At 41.9% G+C, this 25,022-nt stretch overlaps 1 protein-coding gene across 1 annotated transcript; it reads left to right on the plus strand.

Annotated features, from left to right (window-relative positions):
* Positions 1 to 1,255: 1,255 nt before the first annotated feature.
* Positions 1,256 to 11,072, plus strand: LOC138242785 (zinc finger protein 132-like). The gene is made up of 2 exons (XM_069198335.1): positions 1,256 to 1,860; positions 8,258 to 11,072. Exons 1-2 carry the CDS (start codon positions 1,473 to 1,475, stop codon positions 10,000 to 10,002), a joined length of 2,133 nt encoding a protein of 710 aa, XP_069054436.1. The 5' UTR covers positions 1,256 to 1,472; the 3' UTR covers positions 10,003 to 11,072.
* Positions 11,073 to 25,022: the final 13,950 nt, after the last annotated feature.

Here is a 25,022-nt window from a genome sequence, read left to right on the forward strand (position 1 = left end):
CTGGATCATAAACATTTTACTTTTCCTTGCTGAAAGTCTAACGCACAAGAGAGAATGGCGATATACATAAAAACGTGGTACCAGATGATAATTTCTAGTGGCTTCCTGAATATTTGTCCCACAAAAGACACTTTTTGGGGAAAAAAAAAACTTTGATTTGATAAGCTATCATGTGAACTCTTGCTCTTAAGATGGAAAGAGATTGCATTTGGTATTGCGTGTAATTAGATGGTAATTATTTTATTTGCTCTGTCCTCTTGTTAAGATGTGTTATATCAGGCAAATAAAGTATTTTTTTTCATCAATTTCCCTACGGGATTAATAAAGTATTATCTATCTATATGTTCAGTAGAAGGGTTGTCATATTTTGTCTGTTAATCAAACATAAACAACAATTATGGACAACTATTTTTTTATAATGAATATTATAATGCCTCTGAAGTCACATTAAAACTTCCTGTAGAATTAAAAAACACAGAAATACAAGCGGGCATGATTTGTGTCCAGGATACTCTAATGTAATAAGTCCTGCCAAGGAAAGTGCCCCCTTCTCTCGTTTTGAGCCACTGCCCTCCAAAAGGTCTCTGTGCAACTCTGTTTGGGAGATGTCAAGATGCTGAGCCCATGCTGTGCTTTACTGACGGGTGTAGAGGACACGGAAAGCACATCGAGTTCCCTGGACATGAAAACTGACAGGTGGTTAAAACTTCTCTCAATAAACAGGAGATCCTGTGTCCAAAATCCTGAGGTGCCTTTCTTCCTGTCTTGACATATAGAATGTATTATTAAAGACAATCACATAGGGCTTGATTTAGTTTAATGCAAGTATTTATTTCCTATCTTGGAACAACTTGTTTTTCAACAACATTCATACTATTTGTGAAATATGAAATACAAATCTTGCTTATGGGTGCAGAAGAAATACTGCCAGCTGGAGAGAAAATTACGGATTTTTTTCTTTAAACAAACACCTGCATAGGGAGATGTAAAACAAAAATCCACTTGAGACGTTTTCGTTGGGGAGGAGGGTTGTGGAAGGGCAAAAAAAAATCTGTTGCGTTTCACAAAATTCACACTTACGAACGGCACAAGTCGCAGATGATTCACTTCTCTTGACTAGGTGGCGCTAGGAGGTGCAGTGAAGTTTATATCCGGCTGCAGAAACTCCTCTTTCTCAGCTCTGCTTCTCGATTGTCTTGAAGTCGCCGCCACGCTAACGAATGACGTCATCATACGGCGCGACACTGCATGTATTTCACCCACGTGTAGGTGATTGAATCATTTTCTTTAGATAAAGAAGGAAGTTGTTTTTTAATAACTTCAGTTTCTGAAAACGTAGAGTCTTGTCGGTTGTGTTTATGCTTGAACAGAGCACAGGCCTGATAACAGAATCTGTGAAGAATAAAAATAAAGAAGTTGTTCTGTTTAAACATCGCAAGTCAGCCTTTGTTTCTGACCGACTCTGAAGAAGGATGGCGGAGTGCTTGTTAAATCTGCAAACCCAGCTTGACTCTTTCATGCAGGTTTTGCTCAAATCGATCGTGTATGAAGTGTCAGAAGTTTTTGGAAACAGGATGTCTGACTCCGAGAACGAGTTTCAAGAAAAACTCCGCAGCGTCTCCCAGATCCTGGTGAGACGGGCCGTGATTAAAATCACACAGTGTGTGAAGGACAGTGTCGGGAGTGAAATGGCGCAGCTGAAGAAGGAAAACGAGAGCCTGAAGTGGAGATTGCAGCTGTGGGAGAAGGAGTCGGGAGCAGGAGGAGATCAGGGACAGACAGATCAGGGTACCCAGACGCTTCCTTGTGAAGTGACTGCAGGAATAAAAGAAGAAATGGACACGAAACTGGAGCTGTCAGGTCAGTGTGACCGGGGTAAAGTTAGCTCGAAGTTCGAAAACGATTTTGGCACGCCTGTAGCGCTTTCACGAAACCTCTTAGAGTTGCGAGAATGTTTGTTTTGTGTATAAAATACATTGTGGATGCTTTCTCAGCCTTTACGTTTTCGTTTTTATGACATTTTTTGGACCAAGCACGAATATTCTTTTGTCCATATCTTCGCAATGGAAGCACAGAACGCCGTCAAACCAAAAGCATTTTAAAGACCACGACTCGTGGATATTTCCACAGCCTTTACATCAAACTATCAGTGAGCTAATTATCTTTTTTTAAAACTCCGGTTTTTCATTGATGCGTAATTACGTACGAACTGGAACCCGGGGGACCGCTGTGTGCCCACGTTCACAACGCGAGAAATACTGTTCAATACGGCTTCGTGCGAAAAACCCGTATATGACCATAGGAAGCAGAACAGTGCAGTCTCCGATTACCCAGATTGTAAGCACGGGAATAAAGCTTTGTTTGATTTCTGAAACCCTTCCTTTACGTCCTGTTTTCATTCAGGTAAGGGTCAACTATATTCACAATACTACTGACAACAGGAAGATTAAAATATTCTTTTCTCAGCAGCTTATTAAAAACAGCTCCCATGATGTTCAAACCGACTTTTTACACAGAACACTGACACAGCTTTGCATTCTGAATCTCTTTTTCTCATGCTTTTATTTAATATGGCACAATGCACTGGGATAGGGGTATTCTGTTCACAAACCAATAGCATTTAAACCACAGCACCCACAATGCTGCAAGTGTTTTGCACACTAAGCAGGTCCTCTGACTTTTCCCAGCTTTGTTTTGGGTTGTGGAACCTTTCTTTATATTTTTTAGGATTTTCTGAAGATAACACTACAGGTAACACACTGGGATAGGTGGGTCTTCTTCATGGCTCAATAGCATTTCAAATACAGCACCCACACTGCTGTACCCAAGTGTTTTACACACCAGACAGGCCCCGAACCTCATCCAACCTTGCTGTGGCTGTGGCCCCTTTCTTTATTTTTTTATGATTTTTTCAATGTGGCACCATTATCAGGCGGAACATGGGGATAGGGGGGTGCTATTTACGAGTCAATAGCTCTTCAAGCACAACAGCCACAGTGCTGCAACCAGGTGTTTTACACACCAGACAGCTCCCCTAACCGTATACAACCTTGCTGTGGCTGTGGCCCCTTTCTTTATTTTTTTTAATGACTTTTCCCAGCTTTGTTTTGGGTTGTGGAACCTTTCTTTATATTTTTTAGGATTTTCTGAAGATAACACTACAGGTAACGCACTGGGACAGGTGGGTTGTCTTCATGGCTCAATAGCATTTCAAATACAACAGCCACACTGCTGAAACCAAGTGTTTTACACACCACATGTGCTTCCATTGCAGAGATATGGACAAAAGAATATTCGTGCTTGGTCAAAAAAATGTCATAAAAATGTCTTAAAAACGAAAAAGTAAAGGCTGAGAAAGCATCCACAATGTATTTTATACACAAAGCAAGTGTTTTTGTAACTCTAAGAGATTTCGTGAAAGCGCTGCAGGCGTGCCAAAATCGTTTTCGAACTTCAAGCGAACTTTACCCCGGTGTCAGTTTGGTGACTTGTATGAAGTCAGAGTGTGTTAAAGAACAGTGTCTATAACTAACTCAATGGTGAGATTTTTTATTTTATTTTAAAGAAAACATCTCACAAGAGTTAACATTCTTGTTATCTAACAAACTATCAAACTGTCATAAAAACTTTCCTCACTGGTGAGAACATAGTGCAGAGATGCAGAGTGAAGTGGGAAAGACTTGTGTGATGTAGTAACGAGATTCTTTACTGGAAACTGAACTGTTTTGTCCGGTTACAGTGCTGAAAACACCTCGTTCACATTCAACAATTGTTCCACTGAATCAATTTGTATTCCAACGTCATTATGAAACAACATTTATAAATGAACAAGTAATAGGTTTATTCCATGCTGACAAAAACACAACGTTTCGGCCGTGGAGCCGTGTTTTTTCTCTCTTCTTTTTTTCAGCATAGAATAAACCTGTTTCTTGTTCTTTTGCAGCCTATACAGTGCCTTGCGAAAGTATTCGGCCCCCTTGAACTTTTCAACCTTTTGCCACATTTCAGGCTTCAAACATAAAGATATACATTTTTTATTTTATGTGAAGAATCACCAACAAGTGGGACACAATTGTGAAGTGGAACGAAATCTATTGGATTTTTGAAACTTTTTTAACTAATAAAAAAAATGAAAAGTGGGGCGTGCAAAATTATTCGGCCCCCTTGCGTTAATACTTTGTAGAGCCACCTTTTGCTGCGATTACAGCTGCAAGTCGCTTGGGGTATGTCTCTATCAGTTTTGCACATCGAGAGACTGAAATTCTTGCCCATTCTTCCTTGCAAAACAGCTCGAGCTCAGTGAGGTTGGATGGAGAGCATTTGTGAACAGCAGTTTTCAGCTCTTTCCACAGATTCTCGATTGGATTCAGGTCTGGACTTTGACTTGGCCATTCAAACACCTGGATACGTTTATTTGTGAACCATTCCTTTGTAGGTTTTGCTGTATGTTTGGGATCATTGTCTTGTTGGAAGATAAATCTCCGTCCCAGTTTCAGGTCTTTTGCAGACTCCAACAGGTTTTCATCCAGAATGGTCCTGTATTTGGCTGCATCCATCTTCCCCTCAATTTTAACCATCTTCCCTGTCCCTGCTGAAGAAAAGCAGGCCCAAACCATGATGCTGCCACCACCATGTTTGACAGTGGGGATGGTGTGTTGAGGGTGATGAGCTGTGTTGCTTTTACGCCAAACATATCGTTTTGCATTGTGGCCAAAAAGTTCGATTTTGGTTTCATCTGACCAGAGCACCTTCTTCCACATGTTTGGGGTGTCTCCCAGGTGGCTTGTGGCAAACTTTAGACGAGACTTTTTATGGATATCTTTGAGAAATGGCTTTCTTCTTGCCACTCTTCCATAAAGGCCAGATTTGTGCAGTGTAAGACTGATTGTTGTCCTATGGACAGACTCTCCCACCTCAGCTGTAGTTCTCTGCAGTTCATCCAGAGTGATCATGGGCCTCTTGGCTGCATCTCTGATCAGTCTTCTCCTTGTCTGAGCTGAAAGTTTAGAGGGACGGCCAGGTCTTGGTAGATTTGCAGTGGTCTGATACTCCTTCCATTTCAAGATGATCGCTTGCACAGTGCTCCTTGGGATGTTTGAAGCTTGGGAAATCTTTTTGTATCCAAATCCGGCTTTAAACTTTTCCACAACAGTATTACGGACCTGCCAAGTGTGTTCCTTGGTCTTCATGATGCTCTCTGCGCTTTCAACAGAACCTTGAGACTATCACAGAGCAGGTGCATTTATACAGAGACTTGATTACACACAGGTGGATTCTATTTATCACCATCAGTCATTTAGGACAACATTGGATCATTCAGAGATCCTCGCTGAACTTCTGGAGTGAGTTTGCTGCACTGAAAGTAAAGGGGCCGAATAATTTTGCACGCCCCACTTTTCATTTTTTTATTAGTTAAAAAAGTTTCAAAAATCCAATAGATTTCGTTCCACTTCACAATTGTGTCCCACTTGTTGGTGATTCTTCACATAAAATAAAAAAATTATATCTTTATGTTTGAAGCCTGAAATGTGGCAAAAGGTTGAAAAGTTCAAGGGGGCCGAATACTTTCGCAAAGCACTGTACATGCTGACACAGCTATCCACATGAACATTTATACATATTGTATTTAAGTTGTATTGGTCTAAATTTATATAAGTATACTAATGATTGTGTATATAAACATTTTTTAATCGGTTTAAGTATTACTGTCGTCCAGGGTCTGTGTCTGTATTGAGTCCTCTTGAATATTAATCCAGTGTGTCTATATTAACCCCTCTCTTTCTCAATGCAGTGTTAATGTACTGTAGTGTCCAGAAAGTGTCTGTATCAACCTCTCACTCAGTGCAGTGTTAATGACCTGTTGTGTGCAGTCAGTGTGTCTGTATTAACCCATTTCTTTGATTGCAGTATTAATGTCCTATAGTGTACAGTCAGTCTGTATTAACTCCTCTTTCAGTGCAGTGTTAATGTGCTGTAGTCTCCAGTCTCTGTGTCTGTATTCACCCCTCTCTCTCAGTGCAGTCTTTATGTCCTGCAGTGTCCAGTCAGTGTCTGTATTAACCAGCCTCTCTCTGTGCAGTTTTAAAGTAATGTAATGTGCAGTCAGTGTGTGTCTATTAACCCCTCTCTCTGTGCAGTGTTAATGTACTGTATTGTGCAGTCAATGTGTCTGTATTAATCCCTCTCTCAGTGCAGTGTGAATGTACTGGAGTGTCCAGTCAGTGTGTCTGTAATAACCAGCCTCTCTTTGTGCAGTTTTAAAGTAATCTAATGTGCAGTCAGTGTGTGTCCCTTTCTCTGATTGCAGTGTTAATGTGCTGTATTGTCCAGTCGCAGTGCCTGTGTTAAGCCCTCTCTCAATGCAGTGTTAATGTACTGTATTGTGCAGTCAATGTGTCTGTCTTCACCCTTCTCTCTCAGTGCAGACTTTATGTCCTGTGGTGTCCAGTCAGTGTCTGTATTAACTCCTCTCTCAGTGCAGTGGTAAGATGCTCTAAGTTACAGTTTGACCATGTCTGTATGTCTCAGTCTAGTGTTCATGTACTGTAGTGTCCAGTCAATCAATGTGTCTGTATTCACCTCTCTCTCTCAGTACAGTGTTAATTTACTGTTATGTCCAGTCAGTGTGTCTGTATTAATCCCTCTCTCAGTGCAGTGTTAATGTACTGGAGTGTCCAGTCAGTGTGTCTGTAATAACCCCTCTCTCTCAGTACAGTGTTAATGTACTGTAGTGTCCAGTCATTCAGTGTGTCTGTATAACCCCTCTTTCAGTGCAGTGTTAATGCACTGTAGTGTCCAGTCAGTCAGTGTGTCTGTATTAACCCCTCTTTCAGTGCAGTGTTAATGCACTGGAGTGTCCAGTCAGTGTGTGTGTGTATTAACCCCTTTCTCTGATTGCAGTGTTAATGTACTGGAGTGTCCAGTCAGTGTGTGTGTATTAACCCCTCTCTCTCAGTGCATTGTTAATGTGCTGTAGTGTCCAGTCAATGTGTCTGTATTAACCCCCCCTCTCTCTCTCAGTGGAGTGTTAATGTAAATGTAATGTAATAGTGATATTATTACAGAAGTCTTACTTTTTACATGGTAGTTAGGTTTCTGATTAAGATAAATCAGAACATGTCCTTATACCCACTTATTCCGCTATGTTTAAACAACCCAAATTGATTGTGAGTGTACTTGTATGAATGTGTGTAGTTTAAAGCTTTTAAGATCACATGGCCTCAGCTATCACTACTATGCTGATGATACTCCAATATACATCCATACCAAACCTGATGCAGATGTGGCTGTCTCTATTCTATTTATTTGTATCCCTGATATAAAAACTTGGGTGACTCAAAATTTCCTTCATTTAACTGTGACAAGACTGAAATCATGCTTATTGGCACCACCCATCAACTTTGTACAACCAATGTATAACTCTGTCTGCAGATGGTCACGTACTTGAGCTTCAGTCTAAATTGAAAAACTTGGGGATGATATTTGACGTTTGACCCACATGTGCAGCATGTTGTCAGAACATCTTTCATTCACCTCATAAATATTGCTCGACTACGCCTTATGTTATCACTAACTGTTGCTGAAAAGTGTTGTCTAATCTTGAATCGACTACTGTAACACTCTACTCTCTGGGGATTCTAAATCCACATTGAACAAACTTCAGTATGTCCAAAATTCAGCAGCCAGCATCCTGACCAGGTCTAGTGCAAGTGTTCACATTACTCCTATCCTGTAGTCCATGCACTGGCTTCCTGTCAGGATTCATATCGACTTAAAAATCCTCCTGCTCACCTATAAGACTGCAAGTCTTGGCTTGGCACCTCCATACTGGTCTGATATTATCACCCTACTCTCTACCTTGCAATCTTAGCTCTTCTAATTGTGTTCAACAATTTTTCCCCCCAGTCTGTCTACACTCTATGGGTGACATGGCCTTCTCCTGTTTTGCCCCAAGCTCTGGAATTCTCTCCCCAAGGTATCAGAGAGTCACCTTCTCTAAACTCCAAATCCAGACTCAAAACCTTTTTCTTCAGAAGAGTCTTTATTTAACTGTTCTGTACCCCTTTCTTCCTACTGTACTTAGTACCACTGTCTACTGTCTACTGTCTCCTCTAACTGTGTATTCTCATCGTGCTAATTTTGTGTATTTTATGTTGTTGGCATTCTGTAAAATGCTTTGATTAGCCACCTCTAAAGGTATGAAACTATAAAATAAAGTTTATTCTTATGAAGGTCTTGTCTTGTCTTGTATTTACAGGCACAGAGGCCAGTGTTCTCTCCGACGCTGGGGAAAGGGCTCCTCTTGAACAGCAGCACAGTGAGGAGGAATGGGGCTCCAGTCTGATCCAGGAGACAGAGCTCCCTGCCTCGGAAGGGAAAGAGGCACTTAGTGAGCAGCACACAGAGAGCAGACAGAGTATCAAGGATCTGGACTCTGTGCCCATGATGAAGACAGAGCCTGAGAGTGAGACACCTGGGCTCTTAGTATGTGATGATTTTACAGAGAAGATGAATAATCTGGACACAACCAATATTACACAAGGTTGTAATGAACTGGGCTGTGTCTCTGTACAAGAGCACAGTGAAGAACTGGATGCTTTAAATCTTACAGAGCAGGATATGGATCCCAAGTTGATTGACCCTGCAGAGCAGCAGACTGATGTACCTGGTAAAGAGAACTGTACTGAGATACAGCACACAGAGGAGAGTCAGTACAGGGAGGAGCAACAGCAGCTCCTACAGGGCTTGATAATAATTAGGCCTTGTTTTGTTCAAGTCGAAAGACTGTCATTGCAGAGTCTGAAACAGTCATATGATCCCTTAGTATCTGAATGCTTTACACACAGGTTTAATAATCTGGTTACTGAGAAAATTGTTGAAAGTTTTAATGAACTAGAGAGTATGTCTGTTCTTGGGCAAAGAGAGGAACAACTGAATGAACTGGATGGTTTTAGTCTCAGAGAGCTGGAGAAGGAGCCCCAGATGATTCACACGGCTGAGCAGCACACTGAGGGACACTATGGAGAAAACAAATCTCAGTTTCAGCACACAGAGCAAGACCATTCCATGGAGCATTTGCAGAATAAGAGACCCCAGCATGATCAGGGGATGAAGAAGAATCACTCAAGGCCTTGCTCAGATGGAGTGGACAAACTGCCATTAAGGCACAGGGAGAAGCAGCCTTTCTGTCAGTCTAGCATTTCACAACCCTACCAGCACCTTCACACAGGAGAGAGACCTTTCAGCTGTAGTCATTGTGGGAAGAGTTTTAGTCAGTCAAGTAACTTAATAGCCCACCTGCGCATTCACACAGGAGAGAAACCATTCAGCTGCATACAGTGTGGGAAGAGTTTTAGTCAATCAAGTAACTTAAAAACCCACCAGCGCATTCACGCAGAAGAGAGACCGTTCAGCTGCAGTCAGTGTGGGAAGAGCTTTATTCGGTCAGGTGACTTAAAAACCCACCAACGCATTCACACAGGAGAGAGACCGTTCAGCTGCAGTCAGTGTGGGAAGAGTTTTAGTCGGTCAAGTAACTTGATAGTCCACCAGCACATACACACAGGAGAGAAACCATTCAGCTGCAGTCAGTGTGGGAAGGGTTTTATTCAGATAAGCGCCTTAGAATCACACCAGCACATTCACACAGGAGAGAGACCATTCAGCTGCAGTCAGTGTTGGAAGAGTTTTAGTCGGTCAAGTAGCTTAAAAACCCACCAGCGCATTCACACAGGAGAGAGACCGTTCAGCTGCAGTCAGTGTGGGAAGAGTTTTAGTCAGTCAAGTAGCTTAATAGCCCACCAGCGCATTCACACAGGAGAGAGACCATTCAGCTGCAGTCAGTGTGGGAAGGGTTTTAATCAGATAAGCAACTTACAATCACACCAGCGCATTCACACAGGAGAGAGACCTTTCAGCTGTAGTCAGTGTGGGAGGAGTTTTAGTTGCTCAAGTGACTTAAAAACCCACCAGCGCATTCACTCAGGAGAAAGACCGTTGTAGCGGCAAGGTTTATTAAAATACAGGAATTAAGTTTGCTGCTCCCTTGCCAGTCTCTCTCTCACTCATCTCAAGTGGTGCTTGATACAGAGAGGCCATTCCATTTGGTTGACATTTAAGGTGTTTTTCTAGCTGATAGAGTGTTCTGATAAGGAACAACTCCCAAATTTGAGTCCCATCAGCCACCCTAATGAATGGTCATCTCTGGTGCAGATTCCAAAGGAGAGTCTCATCCCAAGTGGTTTACAACCCCAAGGTCAGAGTTCATGGTTAATCATCCTCTCACGAGACACCAATAACTGTAGGGTTTTGTGCATTTCCTGGGACAATTGTTAATTGTAGCAGTAAGTCACAAAATGATTCTCAAATGCCCATGGATCTTTCAACCAATGAGCGACCGTAGTTCCTCCAGGTAAACCTCCAGCTCCTCCTGGACATCTTCAGACTCAGCTCAGACAGTCACGTAACGGCCAGTTTGTCCCAGTGCCAGGACTTTTCCTTGTTCTAAGAGTTGAGAACGGAGGTTGCCAGCGTGTAACCAAAGGATCCACCTGAGGTTAGCCCAGGAGCATGCCTCGTGAACCCACTGTGAACGCTCACCTGATCAACGAGTGAACTACTTTTGGAACTGTGGACAGCTGAATATCAGTATTCAGGACTCGCGCTGAATCGGGAACGAACCGGTCTTTTTCCTGTCTAAAGAGTGTGACTTGCTCAGATCTGCAGTCACTTTTCTGTGTACAAACTCTGCTAGTTTCAGCCAACACTAACTAGCCGGTCTTCAGAGAGCATCAGCAGCGCACCGCAGCAGAAATCTCTCCCTCCTTCTCCTTCTCTCACGTCAAACCAGCACTGCCTCAATGCCAGTTGATATCAATTTAATTCCTATGAGTTATGTACTTGGTTTAGAGTATTTAGTGTAGAAGTTGTAACCAAGTTCATTTACGAAATGGTCTAAATGAATGATATACTGAATGTATGTCCCTCTTAGTATTTGTAACTCTTCGTGATTGAATGTATACCTTTTGTATTCTGCTAACCCTCACTATAAGATCTGTTATGTTCAAATGCACATTTTATGCATTAATAAATGTATTCTCTTGTATTAATATCCGAGTGTGTGTGTTGCTGAGTATCCCGCTGGGACGGTCTTCTAATAGCCATCAAAGAATCATTTTCTGACTTAATGCTACAATTAATAATTGTGCCTGTAAATGCACAAACACCTACATTTACTGGAGCCTCGTGAGAGGATGCCTATAAGCTCCTCCAGTCAGGACAGGAGGCTCTACTGTATACAGAGAGGGGTGGGAGGGGGGAACAAGCTGATACCCTGGCTTCTCTCCAGACACAGCTGGATGAACTCCTCCAGTCTGGACAGGAGGATCTACTGTACACAGAGAGGGGTGGGAGAAGGGAACAAGCTGATACCCTGGCTTCTCTATAGACACAGATGAATGAGCTTCTCCAGTCAGGACAGGAGGCTCTACTCTACACAGAGAGAGGTGAAAGGGGGGAACAAACTTCCCAGCCCTGTTGTTGAAATTGATACCCTGGTTTCTCTCCAGACACAGCTGGATGAGCTTCTCCAGTCAGGACAGGAGGATCTACTGTACACAGAGAGGGGTGGAAGGGGGGAACAAGCTGATACCCTGGCTTCTCTCCAGACACAGCTGGATGAGCTCCTCCAGTCACGACAAGAGGCTCTACTGTATACATAGAGGGGTGGGAGGGGGGAACAAGCTCCCCAGGTCCGTTGTTGAAGCCGATACCCTGGTTTCTCTCCAGACACTGCTCGATGAGCTCCTCCAGTCAGGACAGGTGGCTCTACTGTACACAGAGAGGGGTGGGAGAGGGTAACAAGCTGATACCCTGGCTTCCCAGTGGGCAGTGATTCGTCAAATATACATATATATCACAGCGATAATATAGCTATGCATATATATATATACATTGGCGCGATGTATAATCAATGTTGAATTGCAACCGTAAAATTGACGACATTAATAAATGCATATATATAACGTCAAAAACACATCTAACACAGTGCCAAAGGCTTTTTATACATTGTGCTGCATCTAGGAGTATACGGCAATCTGCATAGTGTATGAAGTAAATTATTTTCGCAGTAATTAATTTATTTACACAGCTTTGCATACAAGGGTTTTGTGGAGGGGTCTTGCCCCTTGCCTGAAAAAAAAAATGTTTGAGTGCCTATAGATTTTCTATTTTTATTTTCTTAAGAAAAGTTGATACCATTTCCTGGACACCCCATCCCCCAACAGAGCCGGTGCCCAGGGAAAAATCTGTAGGGGGGCGTCTGAAATTCTGAAGGGGGGTGATATTTTGGTTGAAACTGAGCTGTATGGTGCAGCTACCCAAATGAAATCTCGCAGCTATGCCATTGATTAGTGCTTCATGATAGAAGATAACGACTAGCGATCTGGTATTTTCCATGAAGTTCAATTTCACATTTTTTGTCACTCTCGCAGTTTGGATTGCCTGGAGCGAAAAGTACCACAAGCGTTCATTTTTGCAGCTACATCAATGGAGGTTCTGAATTGTTAAGAAAAAATAGTTGTAAAACCCAACAGAAAGCACAGACTGCTATAACTAGTCCTAGTTATATAATGATTTTAAGTATAATGATAAACTACTGCAAGGAATCGGTTCACCTGAGCAAACAGGATCGTAATGTTGACACTCACTAACGACACTGATATGTGCTGTTCCTGGACGGAGAGTCCTCCTGCACATCAAACAGTCCGACTGTTAGTGTCAATTAGTGTTGTCTGACCATTTACAAAGTACAACTACTTTTTTAAGGCGCAAGTTAAGTTAAGTAAATCCTTTTGCCCAAAACTGAAAGGGCGACACTCCTCCCTCCCCCCGTGACTCCAGGCCTGTCCCCATCCTATTCCATAATGTCATTATATATAACACCTTACAACAGTGACCGATCCTTACTAACTGCATGCGTTAAAATTGCACATCAGGGGGGCACATAAACGCGATGTATTATCAATGTTAAATTTCAACCATAATATCGACAACATTAATAAACGCATACGTTGAGAAAATATCTAACCCAGCATATTTTCTGGTTATATACCACAATGCATTGCTAGTATTCGTTGGTCACCATTTTGGAGACGTTTTTCAATCGTAGAAGATTGAAGTATTTATCCGCAAATATCTCAACAATCCTCTTTTGACGAGTAAGTATAAATAATAATAATACTATCTGAATACATACAGATCTTACTTAATATTATTTTGATTAAAATAGTACGTGAATAAGCAAAAAATGGCACATAAAAATAGTGCGAATGTGGAAGATGACACAAAATCGTTTTGCTGTTTCTTACATTGTTACATTGGGTCTGTTTCCTTTTCTTTCCAGCATGAAATAGCAAATCGTTACAAAAGCACCAGCTAATGTCCAATAGCGTTTTTTTTCAAATTACATTTAAAGGCTTCACACACTTTTTAATGAAACAAAAGTGTCCTGAAACTCCCTAACTTTCAGGTTTGTTTCATTCTCTGATGTAGCTGTCTCTAAAGTCAGACATGATGTTTAGCAGATGTGAACTGTCTCTTTTGTGTTCAAGGGTATTCGCTGCGTGAGCTCCTCACTGTGTGTCCTGAACAGCTCTATTTTGTTTAGATTATCTATGTGGTGTACAGATAGAACTCAACTGCATGGTGAGAATTCCGGGTTCAGTACCAGCAGAACCTGAAAAACGTATAGCTGACCTAGTGATTTGAACATACAGCCTTCTGATCTGGAGTCAGACACGCTACCGTTGCACCAGGAGGTCACACCAAGCAGCTACTTTTAATCCCCCAAAGGAGAAAAACAGCGTCGCGATTTTTTAAATTTTTTATTTCATTCTCTCCTGTGAGGAGCACCGCTCTTCTGAAGAGAGTCTCTTTTTCCCAGAACACATTTTATTCTTCCTGCACAGCTCTTGTGTAGGTGTTGTTCTCAATAACAGATCCAGAAACATTGACCCCATGGTGCATCGGTAGCACGGCTGTCTCTAAATCCAGACATTAAGTTTTCAAAGTATATCGGAGTCAATTGATACTGATCAGGTTCTGCTGCTGCTGAGCCCGCAGCCTTCACCAAAAGGTCCAATTCCCCAAGTCTGCTGACCTTACGATGTCCATCCCTTCTCGTCAAAACTCGTATTTTCACAGGGTACCCTTCAGAAATCGCAGTACAGAATGAAAAAACTCCAGTAGATCTCAGCCGCAGTTGGTGAGTTTCCTTTAAAAACAAATTAATCTCCCGAAATTTTACGGAGTGTATCACTTTCACTGAGACCGAGAAGTGTTAAGTGTCACGACTATAGTCCCCCCTCCTTAAGGGTGCTCCAGCCCTTTCACTAAAGACTTCATTCTCTGCACCTGTTTCCCATTCCCTGCCCACCTTAAAAGCCAGGCGCTGACGCTCTTCCGGGCTCTGCATCTGATTTCCATATCGTGCGAGTCCGGGACCAGGAAGCGCCTGGTCCCGTTAAGGTTTTAACCTCGGTTTCCGTTCCTGTTCCCCGTCCGCCGGTTCCGACCCGGCCTTCGTGGTTTTTAATTCTTGTTCTGATGGATCTCCTGGTTTTGGACTTACTCGTGTGTTTTGGATTTTCCCTAAGGACTACTCTCGGATTGTTCGCCTCGGCCATACCTCCCCCGTGCACCAGCGCACCTTGGACACGCCCCCTTGTCTTCAGCCCCGTTTTCCTGCATGACGTTTCCCTAGTGTTTCCCCACTCCGTCGGATTGTGTCATCCGCATAGGGTCCGGAAAGAACTGTTCGTTACAGAATGCAGAGCCAACACCTGGACCCCGCGGACGGCACCCTGGCAGCCTGGATTCCATCGGTTTTTTTTTCTCCCTTTTTTTTTTCTTAGGGCTTCGGAGCCGCCCTGAAAATGAGGGGCGTACTGTCACGACTATAGTCCCCCCTCCTTAAGGGTGCTCCAGCCCTTTCACTAAAGACTTCATTCTCTGCACCTGTTTCCCATTCCCTGCCCACCTTAAAAGCCAGGCGCTGACACTCTTCCGGGCTCTGCATCTGATTTCCATATCGTGCGAGTCCGGGACCAGGAAGCGCCTGGTCCCGTTAAGGTTTTAACCTCGGTTTCCGTTCCTGTTCCCTGTCCGCCGGTTCTGACCCGGCCTTCGTGGTTTTTAATTCTTGTTCTGATGGATCTCCTGGTTTTGGACTTACTCGTGTGTTTTGGATTTTCCCTAAGGACTACTCTCGGATTGTTCGCCTCGGCCATACCTCCCCCGTGCACCAGCGCACCTTGGACACGCCCCCTTGTCTTCAGCCCCGTTTTCCTGCATGACGTTTCCCTAGTGTTTCCCCACTCCGTCGGATTGTGTCATCCGCATAGGGTCCGGAAAGAACTGTTCGTTACATTAAGCTGTATAATGAGTCTTGTGGCTCGGTTGTTAACCAAAAGGGTGGTGGGTTGAGCCCTCCCAGGGACGCTATGAGCCTTTTAATGATCACACCCTCCTCACTTCATTTCTCCACCAGTCTTGTACCACAATCAAATACAGAGCCCGTAGGGGGCAGTAGGCTTGTATATATAGCTCACTGTGTATATAATGAAGAAGCAGAGATTAGTTTCTCATCTGCATGTCGCAGAGCCTTATGCAACTCGTACCAACAGCTAGGGTTTGATCCCTGCACGGGCTATTAGTTGAAAAACCATTGTAAATGACATGTAACAGATTTATCCAGCGTGCTTTTATGTTTCACACTAAATTGAGATCTTGAAACCAAAATAATTAGAAATATGGAACACAACCGTTGTTCCCCAAGAAGGAAAGCTATTTTACACTGATGTCACTCCTTTTTATTTAACCCAGATTGTGAAGACAACTCCACCCTATCAAAGGAAAATGTTACACAAAAGTTGGAAAGCACACTCTGAACCTATCTGTATATTTGATTTCCGTGATCTGTTCAAGGCTGCTTAGTGCTTCGCAAGGAAATCATTTCAGGGAAGAAACTCAGTTTAGTGAACTACTTTTGTGTTTTCACTCATTGAATTTGATCTTTGTACTCTCTTTGCATTCTCATCAATAATATTTCAAAGTTACAGTTCGGATTTATTGGAAAACTTCACAAGCATTATGAGGTTAGGACTGTAAAATAGTTTTTTAATATCTTGGTATATTTACCTTCATTTATTTACCATAAATGTTGTTAAGCATATTGTACTTTTGTCATACTTTTTAAAACATTTTAGCTGAGGACGCACGATGACTATTATATGATACATGCAAGACATCTGAAAACGAAGATGTAATTACAATAAAATTAACAATTAACAGAAAACCACAATTTGTATATTATTCCTCGATATCGATGATCAGTTGAATGATTTGAAGAAACTATCAAAGAAACAGCAGCAATAGCAGATGATTTTGGTTTTTAACCCATCTTTACACCACAATAATCCATTTGTCCTTGAAAAAAGAAAAGACAGGCATGTTTTATCATTATCCTCCTCTTCTTGATCCAAAAGAAACGTATACATTTGATTGCTTCTGTAGTATTTTGGATTTTCTTACGAAGATCTCACGAAGTATTGCCAGCATCTATATTTAGCGTTCGGTAGCGATAACACTGCTGATATTGATTGAGTAAAAATCTATGATGTATTGACAGCTTTATCTGAAGCGAAAAGTCCTCGAACACCACTTATGAAGTGTTGGGATTCATACCAAGAAATACTCTTTGCTTTCCCACCCAAAATACTGCTATTGCATTACACAGTTTTGGTAGCTTCTGGGTGCGATTTTCCAAAACTGAAACTAATTACAAAATTATTTAAGATGAACCATGTCCAAAAATTGTAAATCATAACTAATATTAATATCAACTGAAATTACTACAGAAAAAAAAGATTTAACCGAAATATTCATAAGGCTATGCAAGCCTAAAACGTACAACAATTTATTTCATATAACTTTTATTTTTTATTTTTTTTAGAAGTGGACTCACACACCTGAAGACGCTAACGTTTCTCTCCGTTAGAGTGTGTGAATAACAGTTTAACCCAAAATGTTTGTAATTGTGATTTTGTTAAAGTGCATCTATCTATCTAATCGTCTATCAGCAGTAAGAAATTATTAAGAAATAAGATTTTTTTTTATTTCATAAACTGTAAGACGTGAAGAGAGTTTACAGTTCTCATCCTTCACTTTGTCTTTTAACTTAAGCTTTCAGGATCCAAGCCCGTGTGCGGACGGTTGTGTTTCTTGAATCTCTTGTAATCATTAAAAGTCACTGTTTAGTCCTTCAGTTTTTTCTCGAGTTGTACCATGGATGTTTTATATGATCCATACTTTTCATGCTCTTTTGAATTTTCCTTCACTTATGGAAAAAGTTCAAGGTCTTCTTGTCGCTGTGCTCCACATCTAGACGAGAGCACCTGTAACAGTACAGGACACACAGTAGGGAGTTCGTGCAGCTTTCAGTTTAGTGCGGAGTCCAGAGGGAGGACTCGCTCGCTGAATGATCTCTCAAGAAATCCTGGGTGAGATTCAAGAGGTGGCTTCTTCAACAGCCATGACAAGTCTGAAGACTTTCTGCTGAATTTCCTGAATATGACATTAAATTAGTTCAAATAATTTGGTAGTTAACACAACTAAATGCTTTGGAGGTATATTTAAAACAGCAGAGCAAGACTTCAAGCACTTCGAGTATGCATGAAATTAATTGTGTAAACCTGGATCTATATGAACAAGAGTTCTCTTGTTCATAATATCTTTGTATATTTGTTAATTGACTATATTGAGTATATCTGTTATATTTTTGAATGGGACGGGACTGTACACTGGTGGTTCCCAAGGGAAAACAGGGTTATTGAGCCATTGGACATTCAGAGATTATATGTTGTGTGGGCAAATGTAACCATGTGCGAAAGTAAAAAAATCCTCTTAGATGATCAAACAATAAGTTGGGTGGGTGAACACCTCTATGCTCTAACAATCCTCTTAGATGAAGCAGTACAGATGCAGCCACTGAAAGTGTATTCGACTTACCCGTATAGTACTCCTGACACAAATGTAGCCTCTACATCAGACAGAAAAGGTAATGTGTTCGCTTAATTGTGTGAAGGATCTCCTTGTGAATCTGTCTCATTCATCAATGGAAATAGAATCCATTAGAATACGATACATGTTCACCTTCAACCGTGCAGCTGCCGGACGTGATTGTTTTGGGACTATTTGCAATGAGTATCGCATTAGTAGGTGTGTGTCCTTAAAATTGTAAGGGACATTCAGTTATATACAAACGGGACAGAGACAAAGTAATAATCCTATTTTAATGTGTCCTGCATTTTAACTTACTGAACAGATAAATTGAAATGTTCTGATTCAGAGCCCCTGCAGTTCGTGCAAATTAGAACCACGACCAATACCCCTGAGTCCTGAGCACCACACTGAGCACACGTACAGCTGGGCTCAGACTTGTTCAGCACGACTTCTTGTTGCAGTTGAGCTCAGAGCTGGAGATTATCTCCATATTCTACCACACTAACTAGTCCTAAACGTAGAACACAGTACACACTTTTTTAAAAAACAATTTAAAATATTACACAAAGGCTGTAAAGCACACTCTGAATCGATCCGAATATTTGATTTCCGCGATCCGTTTAGGCAACAAAAGGCAACGTGCCGCTTCTCCAGTAAAGCATTTCTCACTTTTGTGAACTTCTGGTGCTTTTAACACACCAACCTATGTACCTCATCAGGATGGCCGAGTGGTCTAAGGCACCAGACTCAAGGACTCCTGTCTTCTCATTGCTTGGCTGTTCTGGGGTTTCCCAAAACCGATGAATCTTAGAGACTAACGAGCAACTTCACGATGTACGTACGAGCTACTTTTTCGTGGGTTTCCCAAAACCCCTCTTAATCGATCATTTAACGAGCAAGTATAAAGTACTTCTTTGTTAACCCCTTTTGTGAAAAGGAATATGAAGTAAACATGACATAATTTAACAAACATTTAAGCGAAAGCGTATAGATAGGCACAAAATGGGACCCTTATTGTTTCTAAGAGAAAATAAAATAAATGACTGACATGTCGTAAAAGAAAACCAAGTTTAACTGTGTGAACAGTGTATGCGTCCTGCACGACGTCTTTGATTTAAAGCAATATTTTTTGTCACGCTGCCATCGTTAGGAATCACAGTGTTTCAAGAGAAAATACTGTTGTTATTTAAAGTTGTTGGGTGGGTTGGAACTCCTTTTTAATTGGTCTTATTAACGTGACGTCTGGAAAAATTAACTACTAAGCTTGGCACATGTCACTCAACAAATACAAGACCTATAATCAAATTTAAAAACAAGTAGGTCTAAGCTTTACCGTAAACAATCAGAACATAAAACGGCATTCGAACTTAAAATATTGTATCGACCGCGGGTTTCGGTACGGAATGGAGCAGGCGTGGGACTCAGGGAATGGGGTTGAACAACACATTTAATAACTCAAATCGGGAAAGGTACACACACAGGGACAGCGGTTACAGCGCTGCACCTACGCTAACATACACACACACGAAGGGAAGAGACTGTATCTTAGCCTCCGTCCCACTATATACAGTCCGGTAGTCCCCAGGTGCCGTTCTCAGCCCGCCCTGCGTGGCGCTACATTGTAATGTTACATGTTTTACGTTCTTTATGGAATTTAAATACAATTTAAACCCCATCAAAAGTAATAAAAGTGGGAGTATTATTAAAACATTTGACTTATGAATATGAAATTTACCCAAGATGACTAATAAATTCATAACTGTATAAATAAATGTTATTTTTTCGAATTTACTCTTACATAGTACAACAAAATATCATAATCCTTAATATAAACACTTAGTAATCCATATTTCCAGAGAATTCCCATGACGTGAATTGAATGTGCTCTGTCTGGCGATCTCTGTCACTAAGGTTGGTGCAAGAGGTAGCCAGGTTTAAGAAGCACTTAGTGATTAACGAGTGGGTCGGGGAGCACGCATATTACGAAGGATTTAACGTTCTACTTTAGTTACGATAGGTTTTGGGAAACACTCGTAAATCAACGATCGATCTTAAGAGCGAGTTTACGATGTTCTTAGCGCTAAGATGCTTTTGGGAAACTCACCCCTGGTCTCTGAATAGAGGCGTGGGTTCAAATCTCACTCCTGACAGTCGCTCCCTTTTCCCTCTCTTGCATTTGTCCCGTCTTGTTGTGCTCGCTAACAACGACGGGAAGAGGAAAACGGAGAAACCGGTTTGTGGGCACATGATGTGCAGGGAAATGCTTCGTGAACACTAACACGTTATTAACAGAAAATCAAATGGGCTTCGATTTCTGCCTTAAGAACTGTTTGGGGTGCCTGTAATCGAGTAAAGATTCACGGCAAGGTATGCATTCAAAGGAAAAAGACCGAAATATAAATCCAGAAGAAGATTTCATAAAACATATTGTTGTCCTTGCGGTTTCTCCTGTATTTAATTAAATGTGGCATTGTGAAATCAACCTGTAGCCCTACGGAAGGCAGAGTGACAACGACAGGAGCAGAGAGGATTATATCAGAGCTCGAACAGGGAGTTCGAAAATATAGGCAGATCGATTTATAGAACATTTGATTTAAACTTTCCTATCTGCTCGGCCTTAGTGAAGTTTTTGTAGCTGTATTTCACCGGGGTAAAGTTAGCTTGAAGTTCGAAAACGATTTTGGCACGCCTGTAGCGCTTTCACGAAATCTCTTAGAGTTACAAAAACACTTGCTTTGTGTATAAAATACATTGTGGATGATTTCTCAGCCTTTACTTTTTCGTTTTTATGAAGCACGAATATGCTTTTGTCCATATCTCCGCAATGGAAGCACAGAACGCCGTCAAACCAAAAGCAATTTAAAGACCACGACTTGTGGATATTTCCACAGCCTTTACATCAATCTATCGGTAAGCTAATTATCTTTTTTTAAACCTCCGGTTTTTCATCGATGCGTAATTACGCACGAACTGGAACCCGGGGGACCGCTGTGTGCACACGTTCACAACGCGAGAAATACTGTTCAATACGGCTTCATGCGAAAAACCCGTATATGACCATAGGAAGCAGAACAGCGCGGTCTCCAATTACCCAGACTGTAATCACGGGAATAAAGCTTTGTTTGATTTCTGAAACCCTTCCTTTACGTCCTGTTTTCATTCAGGTAAGGGTCAACTATATTGAAAATACTACTGACAGCAGGAAGATTAAAATATTCTTTACTCAGCAGCAAAACCGATTTTTTACACAGAACACTGACACAGCTTTGTGTTCTGAATCTCTTTTTCTCTTGCTTTTATTTAATGTGGCACAATGCACTGGGATAGGGGTATTCTGTTCACAAACCAATAGCATTTAAACCACAGCATCCACAATGCTGCAGGTAAGTGTTTTGCACACTAAGCAGGTCATCTGACTATTCCCAGCTTTGTTTTGGGTTATGGAACCTTTATTTTTTTATGATTTTCTGAAGATAACACTACAGGTGGGATGGGTGGGTTGTCTTCATGGCTCAATAGCATTTCAAATACAGCACCCACTCTGCTGAAACCAAGTGTTTTACACACCAGACAGGCCCCCGAACCTCGTACAACCTTGCTGTGGCTGTGGCCCCTTTCTTAAATTTTTTATGATTTTTTGAAGATAACACTACAGGTAATACACTGGGATAGGTGGGTCGTCTTCATGGCTCAATAGCATTTCAAATACAGCACCCACTCTGCTGAAACCAAGTGTTTTACACACCAGACAGGCCCCCTAACTTTATATAACCTTGCTGTGGCTGTGGCCCCTTTCTTTATTTTTTTATGATTTTCTGAAGATAACACTACATGTAATACACTGGGACAGGTGGGTCATCTTCATGGCTCAATAGCATTTCAAATACAACAGCCACACTGCTGCAACCAGGTGTTTTACACACCAGACAGCTCCCCTAACCTTATACAACCTCGCTTTGAGTTGTTTAACATTTCTTTCAAATCACTTGGGTTCATCAATCATTTGATCATTTTTCAGCGTGGAATAAACCTATTACTTGTTCCTTGGAGATTACCATCTGCTGATAAGATATGATCGCTATATTGACCATATACAATTTCTTGCATAAGGAATTCATATTTTGCATACACCGATCCCCCCAGAGTCCCAAGTGATTCTGGTTTTGGAAAGCTAAAGGACAATGAGCTTCACGATACCAGGGGGACAGTGGGTGGTCAAGTCTCCCCTAAACAATGGATCTTGTCAGATTATGATGTCAGTGCATTTAATAAATGTTGTTGAACTCTCTTTAGCCCAAATACAGAGGAGCCCAGACCCAGAATGTTACACATACTGACAGAGAGTGATCTCATTATGTGTGTTTGGATTTTAACAACTATTTTTATTGTTTGCTAGAACCAAAACAATCTATGTTAGACATTTTCATCTTCAGCCAAAAATACAAACCTGTGTACGTAGTGTGGTGCAGGTTCTTGTCCCATCCTGCTCTTGGTCCAGGTTGGAGGGTTGCACCGATTCTGAATCTTGTAAGCTGGTATGGATGGGTTTGGGGGTGTTGATACCAGAGTGGTCCAGGAGGGGGATTCAGGTGTCTCGGGGGCATTCTTGTTTTTCTATGAGTTCAGGTTGATTCTGTTGGTTCTGTCATGAATCTCCCTCACGCAGGCAAGTGCTCCCGCATTCCCTCGAGCTCTCCCCATACCAAACGTGCACATGTCAATCAGTCCTCTACTTAAACCCTCATCTGTCCCCCGGTCATTGCTCACGATTGAGATTCTCTCCCGGAGCTTACCTACTAACTACGCCTTTGCCTTACTATGACTTCTCCCCTGGACCTCGACCCCGCTTTTCCGAGAACCGCTTTAGCCACTCGATTTTGTACCTTCGCCTGTTTTACACTTTCTCGGATCCTGACCCCAGCCTGTCTCTTCATTTACGCCTCTGCCTACCGACGCAACTTCTACGCCTTCCCGGACTCCGACCCTTGCCAGTCCCTCGACTATGCCTTCGCCTGTCGATTCTGTGCCTACGCCTGTACTACGCCTTCCTGGACTCAGGCCCCTGCCTGTTTACTCCGACTACGCCTGCGTCTCGCGCCAACCCTACCAAGGGCACCGCATTGGATCCCTATCCTCAGCAGTCAGCCCCTGCGTGACAGGTTCTGAGTGTCTTGGTTACATCCGTTTGTGTGTATAGATGAAAAAGCTATTGAAGAGCACCCCCACACCCCCCACCCGTCTCGGTGGAAGTTGCCATGTTCAAAAAATCCTAAAAAAGATAATTAAAGTTGCACACAACAAAGCATGACTGTGAAAGGTCAGGAGGCCTGCCTAGTGAGCACAACACTTGATTACAGTCAAAAAAACAATTAAAAAATAAATAAATGTTCCACAACTCAAAGCGAGGTTGTATAAGGTTAGGGGAAATGTCTGGTGTAAAACACCTGGTTGCAGCACTGTGGCTGTTGTGCTTGAAGAGCTATTGACTCATGAATAGCACCCCCCAATCCCCATGTACGGCCTGTCTAATGGTGCCATATTGAAAAACTAAAATTCTTATTAAAAAAATAAAGAAAGGGGCCACAGCCACAGCAAGGTTATATAAAGTTAGGTGGCCTGTCTGGTGTGTAAAACACTTGGTTTCAGCAGTGTGGGTGCTGTATTTGAAATGCTATTGAGCCATGAAGACGACCCACCTATCCCAGTGTATTACCTGTAGTGTTATCTTCAAAAAATCATAAAAAATTTAAGAAAGGGGCCACAGCCACAGCAAGGTTGTACGAGGTTCGGGGGCCTGTCTGGTGTGTAAAACACTTGGTTTCAGCAGTGTGGGTGCTGTATTTGAAATGCTATTGAGCCATGAAGATGACCCACCTATCCCAGTGTATTACCTGTAGTGTTATCTTCAAAAAATCATAAAAAAATTAAAGAAAGGGGCCACAGCCACAGCAAGGTTGTACGAGGTTCGGGGGCCTGTCTGGAGTGTAAAACACTTGGTTTCAGCAGTGTGGGTGCTGTATTTGAAATGCTATTGAGCCATGAAGATGACCCACCTATCCCAGTGTATTACCTGTAGTGTTATCTTCAAAAAATCATAAAAAAATTAAAGAAAGGGGCCACAGCCACAGCAAGGTTGTACGAGGTTCGGGGGCCTCTCTGGTGTGTAAAACACTTGGGTACAGCAGTGTGGGTCCTGTATTTGAAATGCTATTGAGCCATGAAGATGACCCACCTCTACCAGTGTATTACCTGTAGTGTTATCTTCAGAAACTCCTAAAAAATATAAAGAAAGGTTCCACAACCCAAAACAAAGCTGGGAAAAGTCAGAGGACCTGCTTAGTGTGCAAAACACTTGCAGCATTGTGGGTGCTGTGGTTTAAATGCTATTGGTTTGTGAACAGAATACCCCTATCCCAGTGCATTGTGCCATATTAAATAAAAACATGAGAAAAAGAGATTCAGAATGCAAACCTGTGTCAGTGTTCTGTGTAAAAAATCGGTTTGAACATCATGGGAGCTGTTTTTAATAAGCTGCTGAGTAAAGAATATTTTAATCTTCCTGCTGTCAGTAGTATTTTCAATATAGTTGACCCTTACCTGAATGAAAACAGGGCGTAAAGGAAGGGTTTCAGAAATCAAACAAAGCTTTATTCCCGTGATTACAGTCTGGGTAATGGGAGACTGCGCTGTTCTGCTTCCTATGGTCATATACGGGTTTTTCGCACGAAGCCGTATTGAACAGTATTTCTCGCGTTGTGAACGTGTGCACACAGCGGTCCCCCGGGTTCCAGTTCGTGCGTAATTACGCATCGATGAAAAACCGGAGGTTTAAAAAAAGATAATTAGCTCACTGATAGTTTGATGTAAAAAGTGTGGAAATATCCACAAGTCGTGGTCTTTAAAATGCATTTGGTTTGACGGCGTTCTGTGCTTCCATTGCGAAGATATGGACAAAAGAATAT

The sequence above is a fragment of the Lepisosteus oculatus genome, chromosome 14 (genome assembly GCF_040954835.1).
Source record: "Lepisosteus oculatus isolate fLepOcu1 chromosome 14, fLepOcu1.hap2, whole genome shotgun sequence".
Classification (NCBI taxonomy): Eukaryota; Metazoa; Chordata; class Actinopteri; order Semionotiformes; family Lepisosteidae; genus Lepisosteus; species Lepisosteus oculatus.

What these genes read in the sequence shown, in the direction of transcription:
- LOC138242785 (XM_069198335.1), top strand. Translation starts at nt 1,473, where the DNA reads ATGGCGGAGTGCTTGTTAAATCTGCAAACCCAGCTTGACTCTTTCATG. An exon ending in CACGAAACTGGAGCTGTCAG is followed by an intron (nt 1,861 to 8,257) that starts GTCAGTGTGACC and finishes TTGTATTTACAG; the next exon opens with GCACAGAGGCCAGTGTTCTC.